Source organism: Schistocerca gregaria, chromosome 1 (assembly GCF_023897955.1).
Source record: "Schistocerca gregaria isolate iqSchGreg1 chromosome 1, iqSchGreg1.2, whole genome shotgun sequence".
NCBI classification, from domain to species: domain Eukaryota; kingdom Metazoa; phylum Arthropoda; class Insecta; order Orthoptera; family Acrididae; genus Schistocerca; species Schistocerca gregaria.
The window spans coordinates 942,452,597-942,462,701 of NC_064920.1; the positions used below are offsets into that span (position 1 = coordinate 942,452,597).

Sequence of the window (10,105 nt, forward strand, 5' to 3'; positions counted from 1 at the left end):
AGTGACAAATATTTTTGTTTCCAGTTATTGTGCCTTTTCTGTTTGGTGAATGAGTGGATAAATCTAAGACTACAAATGGGAAGTTTCATGGTTCAGTCCTCAGTTTGCCCTAGAATTTTTTCTGTCACTTATGACTTGTTTCCTTTCAGGCAACAATTTTTACATGTTAAAGATGCCAAGTTGCCTTGTAGTTCATGGTCTACATTAAAATATTGGTCGTCTTATAAATGGCTGGTCAGTTGGTTCAGAGGTAAGGGAAAAGCAAGGGATAGCACCTCCAAAAGGAACGTGCCCAGTAAAGCACTTGGGTATTCGTACCAACCTATAGTTTGAGCACACCTTTACCTTTTTTAGATCTGTTAAACCAATATCTCAGTGCGGTTTCAGTACAGTAACAAAAATTCCTTTTAATTAGAAAAAGTTAATTTCTGTATTTAAAAAATCTCTTATTATCAATAGTATACTTGTTTAATGTAATGCTGGAAGTCCTGAGTGAAATATAATTAAAGGATGGAGTTAAATAAACCACTCATCATATAGCTGAGGTTTTGTGCGATTGATATCCATACAAACACTATTGAAATTGCCATCAAGCCTTTTAACAATGTTCTCATATTAATGTCGCCACATGGCTCAACTATTTCCTGTTACCCTTTGTTGTCTGTCCATAGCTTTACCTGTGGTTTTCTTCTTGCCTTTCTTATGTACCTGTGTTTAATGCCAAAGAACTTTTTTGGCACCCTGTGGCATTTTTATGGTCACGTGGACAGTAGCAAGTGTGTTACATCTACCCACTCAGCCATTAGACCTCAGCTCAACATTATTTAATTATTAAATTATTTTTGTTTTATCCTCTAAACCAAGGATAGTCAACTATTTCTACCTACCACCCACTTCTGTATCTCTGTTAGTGGTAAAATTTTCTAACCAATCCCTGGTTCCTCATGATTTATAAAATAGGGCAGTGACTTTACTTCACAAAATTTGTTAATCAGATTTACAGCAAGTTAAAGCATATAATAATAATTATCAAATACTTTATGCGAAAATTCTATGAAAACTTAATAAAAAGGTCTTAAAGTCCTTACCACCTACTGCCCTCCATGAAAGCTGGAACACCAATTACTGGGTGGTAGGGACCAGGTTGATTACCAATGCTCTAAACTATGTATCCCTTTTTTTGCAAACAGTTGCCATTATTTCATGTTATATGCCCAGACCTCTACTGTCTGCTAGACAATGTTTTTTTTTTTCCACTTACAACTTCCACAGACACTCAACAATGTAGTCTCATGTACAGCCCGCAGTGTAATTTCCTTTTACATTTTTGTTGCCCAACCCTTCCTAGGAAAATTCAGCTTATTGGACTTGAAAACTGAAATTTTGATGGTTGCTTCTTCTGCATATCGTTGTACTGTTGAGTAAGTTGACAATTATAAAAGAAATGTACTGAATGTGGCTCAATTTGATACTATCCAGTTTTGAAGTAAATCCTTTGGCTCCCTCAGTGTGTGTGTGTGTGTGTGTGTGTGTGTGTGTGTGTGTGTGTCACATACACACATCATTTATTCTGAAGGCAATTACAGAGTTCTTTAGAACAAAACTTCTGAATTCAAGTGCAAACATGCATATAATATGCTCGACTCCACCCTCTTCTAAATTTCCTGGAATATAAGTTATAAATAGGAAAATGTGTATTCCAAATATAGTTAAAACAAAATAGCCTGCAATTCAATATATTTGCATATCTTCCAGTATGTCCATTGTTTTAGTATAAAAGGATTATTTTTGTGTTTACTGCAGCCATATGTTACAATGAGAATTACAAAATCATCTTTGGAATGGAGGATCAGAAACCTGCCTTACCCACTGGATATGTATTCAGTAACAGCAGATCCAGAAAATAAATGCATAACAGTGCGTACGAGTAATAAGAAATATTTCAAAAAATTACTAGTTCCTGACCTTGAGAGAGCTGGTGTCAGTGTTCAGCAAAGCAGAATACAATATACACATAAGTACAACACATTGGTTATAACGGTGAGTCTAACATTTTTCAATGTCTTACACTGTATTTCACTGTTTGTAGTTAATACAATGAAATATGACATATTAAAAACATGCCCTGTGAATATAAAGTTAACAAATATTTGATAAAAATATGTGAACTAGTGAAATTGCATGTTGTGAGTTTACTTTTTTTATCATTCGTTATTTTTGTCATTGCAGCCATTTTGACCATGTTTATTGTGTGTCAGACTTTAATTTTGTAGTATTATTTATTGTTTTGTATGTGTAGTAAATATAGTTCTGTAATTTTCATTAAAGTAATTTTATTTTACTTGTTGTTCTTTTAGTATGAGAAACCTCCTGAGCTACTCCAGCTAGAAAAGCTTGTGTTTGAAGAAGTAAAGAAAGTTAAAACAAGAAAAGAGGATGATCCACAGTGTAACCCAAGTTGAATAATTGGATGTTGATAAATCCATTAGATCTTGTTGATCCAGCATTTCACAATTCGATAAACAGAGGCTGTTTTTTATATGTTGTTACTAATAAGCATTTTGTTGACCGTGGCATTACTAGCTAATTTGCAAACATGCTCTATTTTATGGATATTTTTCCCATAATGTATATACTCATAAAAGAAAGAAGGAAGTTGATTGTACAATGCCAAATTGTACTTTTCTCTATTTATATGCTGAATGAATACAAAACAATGAGTGTAAAATGTTAAGACCTGATGCTTGGCATGTTTGTATATCAGCTGTATTTGGAAAGCATCCTTTAATTCCAATTAGTGTCAGCTTCCAAGTGAGGAACAGGTATGCAGAAAATGTAAAAACTTACATTGAGAGCAGTGAAAAACCCATTATTAACAAACAGAAAGTTATAAAATTTATTGATAAAATTTCATTTGTATGTGACATTTCCAGAATTTTCTTGGTAGAATGGAACACTACATTAAATACAGATACAGCAGACAACAAAATCTAACATTTTCTGTGTATCTTTGGAGAAAGTAGTTAATTATTATGTTGTTGTTTTTTAGTATTCTTTAAAGAATATGCATTTATTTACATTGTTGTCTTTTGGAGGAAAACCAAGGCACAGTCACTTCTTCAGTTATTGATCACTTTACACTGTGGTTGGTAATTCCTTAACAAATATCCAAATATAATGTGCTGACATCATTTCACTCCCATTTTACATATACCTTATTTCATAAGTGAAGTTTCTCATTGAAACAGTTTACTGTATTTGTCACTTACAGCACCGTAGTTGTTAGGAAATGGTCCATGTGAGATTCTTAGAAATGTAGTGCTAAACATGTGTTACAAGTCATAGAATTTTAGATGATATTTTGAGGTCTACTTGCACACAAGAATTTCAAGCTAACTTCTCTTAAGATATTCATTTTTAACCAGTTTGTGTACATGCAGGCAAATGAAAACTATTTCCTTTATCGTGACTCCATTGCAGACTTGGAATTTCTTACACTTATTAAAAAAGTTTTGCAAATGATGCCTGTAAAATGTTTCATAATGCTAACTTGTGTGTGAAGAACAATAATTAGAATTTTTCTGTCTTTTACAAGCTGTTCATTAATTACATTCTGTGTGTGCATTAGAAGCAGTTGAAAAACAGGGAAATCTTTCTGTTTGTAGTTACATGCCATAGTACATCTGTCTCACAGACACAAGGACCAACATAATGTGAGTTTACACTGCTACAAGCCAGACAGTGTACCAGTACAGTGAGATTGCCTGAAATATCACTTAAAATTATCAAAGCTTATGCACTTAACAGTTACTTTATAATTCTCTGACACAAATGACACTCAGCACACAAAGGTATGAAGTTACCAAAGGCAGAATATTAAGGTCCTCTCATCTGGTGTTCCTGTTTATCCATTCTAACTAAAATAATACAAGAAGAAGAAAAGTGTAAACAGCATATTTACCAAGGGAGACAGCATCAGCAAAATGTTGAAGACAGTTTAAGGATAATCAGACTGAACAGTTATAATGAATGCTTATCATTTAACTGTACATCGTTAGCTGCTCCAAGCCGATGAAATGTGTTACGATCCATGATTTTTGATCCTTTTTGATGGGTAAACTTACACTTCAGTGTTCATATTTGACCTCCTGGTGCAAAAGATGCCAGTAAATCAGCCAAGTACAAAACCTGTATAGTTCTTGGCTACAGGATGAGTTAATGCTATTTATAATCAACTGGAAATCACTGTGAGTGCTATCGAGGAAGGAAGGTGCTTCAAGATTGGAAGATGCGTGGAGTAGGTGTGATGGGCTTGCCACTAAGAGTCACAAGAGAGAGAAAATTTACCCCAAGTACCATACTTTCATGTGATTATGGACCCTTCTTCAGGAAATATGGATTTTTATCATCACACATTGATCTGATTGTGGATGGACCTGGGCAACCTTGGGGTACTACATCCTTCCTACTAACAAAAAAGTCTGAGGTATTGTCTCTCAGTGGAACTGTAGCAACTGCTGGGAAGACTTCCAAGTCCTGTATCAGGGAAAAGTAAGCTGAAAACAGTATGGGATTGCTAATCATTGGTAGTTTGAATAAATGTAATAGCAGCCCATAAGGAGTTGACTGCGAGGGACAGGAAGGATCGTCTTGTGCACACAGTGTATATGACTGGTGGCCTCACTCAACATGTTGAAGAAGCTGTTCAAGCAGTCATTGATGGAAGAAAGTGCAACCAACTGCAGATTGTGACACATGAGAAAGATGGCTGCTGTCTGGGCCTAAAGTCACACGTGTATCATGCCAGCAACTATTATAGAATTTTGGGAAGACCAGCCTTGTTCATAGAATTCCAGTGTGTTGTGTCCACAGTTAGTTACGAGGTGTCATATAACACAACATACATTTAATAAATGAATGAAAAATGGACATACCTACTCAAACAACGTGCAGAGTAATGTGTGTTACAGTATAGGTTTTTTGGTTTGTTCCACACTGGTTCTCATACAATCAGCTATTGAATTGTTCGCATAATATTATTGGTCACTTTCTGACAGTTTGTCACTGAATATCAATAGCATCATGCTAGTATGTACTTGTTTCACTGCAAATCTTCTGAAATATGAGGGGGACTCAATGTGTGGCATCATAACAAAGTGCATGGAAGATACGTTGCAAGCATTAAGAAGAAGTGAAGAGAGCGTCCTCTGATGGCATGCATAGCACCAACCATTGGAAGAGCGTAGCTCACAATGATGCACTTCCAGCCTTTTGAAATGTTTTGAAAAGTGTCATCTACCCAGGAGATGTGAGTGGTGCGTGGCATGCTGTGTCCTGTCGACAAAGTCACCGTTGGTACCATGTTCTTCCCTCCCCTCCCCCAAAATATGTACACCATTGGGGACGGTCTGTGTCATAGTTCAGCTGATAGAGTTGGGTGTAGAACAATGACACATGGTGTCAACTAACCTGTATCCAAACATTTGCCATGGAAACTATCAGGAATAATTGCAGCAGGGACCCTTCTGAGTATGCCAAACACTGTGATGCTGATGCAAGCTTGATGTGTGTGCCTGACATTGCTGTGAACGGTTGCAGTTGTGTCAGCCTTGGCGGCGGCTGCATAGCCTACATGGCAGAATACTCCACTGACACATGCACCCAAATGTCAGGCACTGGAAAAGGCTGCTCAGAGGCAGCAGTTTGAACTGGAGCAAGTTTTTCAAAGTAAAACTCTAAGGCAGGATCACAAAAATGAAGCTCCTTTTGGTGCCGTTGATGGTGTCTTATTAGCCATTAACATTATAATTAGCTAAACCAGTCGTCTGAGTGGTGATGTCAGATTCCCAGTTGTGAGGCTTGTTATAGACATGGTGGGAAACTGTCCTTCGTGTGGAACTTCATTGTGAAGTTGGCTTCTGAAGCAGACTGTTGAGTGTAAAACAGATGCAACAAAATGTGGTGACAATGAGCATGTAATAATTCTGCTGGAAATTTGTCGTGAAAAGGCAGAGTGTCTGAGGAACAGAGGGGGAAAAAAAAATCTTCCATTGAGTGCAAAGCTCAAAAATTGGAAATCCGACCCTTAAAAGGGCAAATAGAATCATCTCTTCATTCGATTGAGGAGAGAATGAAGCCTTTCAGGTATGGTGAATCTCATTTGTTGGCAAAACTGGTGAAGGTCCAATGTATAAAATGACATAGGACTGAAATGATATTTCCTTCTAAACAAAAGTTAGAAGTAGGTACTTTGATAGTGCTAGTGCTAGTTGTCAAATTCATTGGAATGACAAATAGATATCTATTGTATCCATGAACAATAATTAGCCACCGTGTGTTCCAGAAAGGACCAGCACAATCAAAATGAATGTGTTGCCAGGGCCACAAAGCTGAGTCAGTGGAAAATTCTTGGGTGGTGCCGCTTGGTTGCCCACATGCCCATTGCTGTGAGTGGTGGTTTGTGCTACCTGCTTATCAAGCCTGAGCCTTGTACAATGCTGGCATGTTAACTGCTTACTTTTAGCTACTCCCCAATATTGTGTATGTAAAAGTTTCAAAACATTTTGTTGCAGTGATGTGGGTATTATGACTCATGTTTGGAGTATGCAAGAAGATTACACCATTCTGAAGAAAAAGACTGTTCCTATGAGTGTGTCATTTTCACATTACTACATCTAAAATTGATTTTGGATTACTTGGCCAAACCATCTGAATGTGGTACTTTGAGTAGTGGTAGTGTAGATTCCATTCTGTAGCTTGTGCAGTCTGCCAGCAATCAATGGGAAAAGCTCGCAGTGCTTGCAAATCAGATTGATCAGTTGGAAGGCAAGAAGCTTCTGATGTTTCAAATTCTGGCCTAGTCCCCCTAGGTACGTGAGACAGAGTGTGTGCATTTGCATACTGTGCTGTAGGAAGATAAATAATTTCATACTGCTAATTCGAAAGAAGTAATGATCAGTGTTGCAGGTACTGTGCTGTACGATCAGGTACAGCTTTTGTTGGATGAAAAATAGCAGGCAGTGGCTTATGATGAGCCAGGGAAAAATTTTGATGGAATTTTGTGACACCCTTGTGCAATGTCTTGGGTGCAAATGGTACGGGGTGGAGCGTTCACTGTTTCCAATGTTGTGAGATAAAACTGCTGCTGTTCCATGTGATGGTGCATCAACTGCAAGCACTACTGGCTTCTGCAGATAAAAAGGAATAAGATGTGGGTGATGAAGTGATGCGTTTTTCAACTTTGAAATGATTTTGCATTCTCCAGTGCATTGGAAAGGAACGCTTTTACGTCAGAGGTGATGCAAAGGGGCAGAAATTCATGATATGTTTGGATTGAATTTAATGAAATAAGTATGTTCTCCAAGAACTGCTTGCAGTCCCGTACCTTATCATTATCAGAGGTTAATCTCTGAATGGCTGCTAAATGCTAAATGGGGGAATGAATGCAGTGGATGTCAATTAGATATCCCAAAATTTCATTTCAGTATTGAAAAATGAACGTTTTGTCAGATTGCACTTTTGTCTAGTGACAGCTAAAACTTGATTCTAAATTGTTGAGATACTATTTTGTTTGTTTGCCCAGACACAATGATGTCCCCAAATAATTTGTACAGCATGGAAATTTTGATATCACTTGTATGAGAAAGCAGTGAAACAGTGGATTGATTTGATTTTATCAGGAAAGCTAAAACAACGTTATTGTGTGGTATCGTTCCCTGTGTCGTTAGTAAAGCCAACCAATGCCCTTGAACAGTGCAAGGAGATCCTTTACCAGTGCTTTGCTAGACACAATTTCTTCAGGTCTGGTTGATCTGAATATTCTGTGCCTTTTAATCTCCAATGCCTCGCATTCAAAGATCAAATGTGTTGTGGTTTCCTTGCCCGCACCATGCATCCTACATTTCAAGTCTTCTTCTATTATCTCCATTGTATATAGATATTTTTTGAAATTCCCATGACCTGTCAATAGTCCAACATCAGTTTCATTTCTTCCCTGTTCAATCCCAGGATTGAGAGACTTCTCTTAGAACGTGCCATCTTTGATCTTGTTACAGAGGCTGCCAGTGCTTTCAGAGCTGCTTGGCTGTCTGAATAAATGAAAACACTACAGCCTCTGTAGCACCTCCGCAAATTCTTCTTCATGCATGCCCTGATAGCAGATATTTCTGCTTGAAAAACAATGGCCATCTTCCCTAGAGAGATTGCACTCTCCAGCCTAGGCTGCACTCCGTATACTCTGGCCACAACACCTTGGTCTGTTTTCGAACCATCAGTGAACCAGACTGTGTCCCCAGTATGGTGTCAAAATTTGTTCTCCCAGAGCTCTCTACTTCCAATTGCTACATTGAAAGGCTTGTTGAAGCAGCTGGGAGTTATTATGTAGTCGGCCAACATTTCCCCAGCCGTACCTATGTCTACCTCACTCAGTATTTTAGTGTGAGATCCTGGATACCCCAGTGAGTTCCAGTTTTTGCCAGTCTTTAAGCTGTGTGCTCCAGCTGCTGCCTCCATCTTTACTTTTGGGTGTGGTGCTAATTCTGCTTGTAATGGCTAAGCAGGCCAACCTCTGCACCTTAGCAAGCTCCTTTGCAGCTACCTGCTGTTTTACCTTCTTCCACCCCACTGTAGCCCCAAAAGTAATCATAGGTCTTACTACCATGGTGTATATCCAGTACATACTCCTGGGGCTTAAGTTTACACCACAAGCTCTCCAGGTAGAGTACCTTTTGCCTTGGAACAGGTGCTCCTTACGTGAGGGGTCCACAATAGTTTCTCATCCAGGGTTACCCTTAGATATTTCACTATCCCCTTACTGGTAGAATTGCATGGAGAGGCTTGAGATTTCAATATATGTGCTTCCTTGTAAATGGTACTACAACAGTCTTCTTAGGACTGACTCTTCGATCCTGTTTCCTGTGCCAATTTTGCACAATGTTCAATGCTCCTTGTGCCATAGCTCTGACTGTACTTGAAAATTTGCCAAGTATTACTATAACAAGATTGTCTGTGCATCCCTGGCAAAAAGTACTGTCTAGAGTTCATTCTAGAATGAATTCATTCACCATAAGATTCCACAGTAGAGGGGATCCCTCCTTGTGGACACCCTCTGGTGGTGTTGATTACCTTTTTTTCTTGCATCATGACGGCTTCTACCTTTCTACCCCTAAGCATGGCTCTAATCCACCTGCCAATGGTGGTCTCTAAGCCGTGCACCTCTGCTGCCTTAACCATCGATTTGAAGGTTGTGTTGCTAAAAGCCCCTTATATGTCAAGAAGATGCAGAGGGCTATTTCTTGAAAGTGTAGTGCTTTCTCCACCTTCCCAACAAGTTGGTGGAGTGCAGTTTCACTTGATTTTCCTGGGCGTTATGCATTTTGGTTTATGTGTAGAGGAACCTTAGTTAACCTCCTCTCCCTAATATGCATATTGACCAGTTTTATAATGTTTTAAGAAGAAAGGAGGACAGACTGATTGACCTCATATTTTTGGACTTGGTATGATCAATTCTCCTTGGCTTTGGAATGAAGACAACTTTCACTGACATCCAGATGTTAGGAATGATTCCTGCTGCTAGGCTAATCTTAAATAACCTGCTTAGGAATCTTATTAAGTTCACTCCTGCTTGTTTGCAGGAACACTGGAAAAATTCCATCTGGGCCAGGTGACTTGAACGGTTGAAATGTTCCCACCACCCATTGGATTTTACTATGGTCGACACATTCTGTGACAGATTCCCAGTTCTCCCTTCGAATACCTGAAAACCGATATCACACAGGGATATTGTCCTGGTCTGTGTTGTCAGTCAGAGTACATTGAAGGAAAATGAATCTTAAAGAGTAGTTCCATCGTTTCATGTGCTTCCCCGTGGTTTAGTTGGTATCCTCGTGAGGATTTTGTGAAGTGTGGCCTGAACAGCTATACCCTCTACCACCTCACAGAACTCCTTCCAGGACGCCTGCTTTGCTTGCTTAATTGCAAGATTGTATTTGACAAGGGCCTCCTGATATTCTGCCCATTGTCCTTTTCTTCTCGCAAGGTTAAACAGTCTTCGCACCTGTTTCCTGTAATTCCAGATTTTTGTTCCACCAAGATACATTCCTATTTG

At 38.6% G+C, this 10,105-nt stretch overlaps 1 protein-coding gene across 2 annotated transcripts in view; it reads left to right on the forward strand.

The window, feature by feature from the left end:
• The window catches only part of LOC126275840 (protein DPCD), a 40,865-nt gene extending 37,941 nt beyond the window's left edge, over nt 1-2,924 (forward strand). For both annotated transcript variants that reach the window (XM_049977232.1, XM_049977233.1), the window contains exons 3-4: nt 1,804-2,040; nt 2,358-2,924. In XM_049977232.1, coding sequence (XP_049833189.1) covers nt 1,804-2,040; nt 2,358-2,462 — 342 coding nt within the window. In that variant the 3' untranslated portion in view covers nt 2,463-2,924. The remainder of the gene's footprint in view (nt 1-1,803; nt 2,041-2,357) is intronic.
• The last annotated feature ends 7,181 nt before the right edge of the window (nt 2,925-10,105 follow it).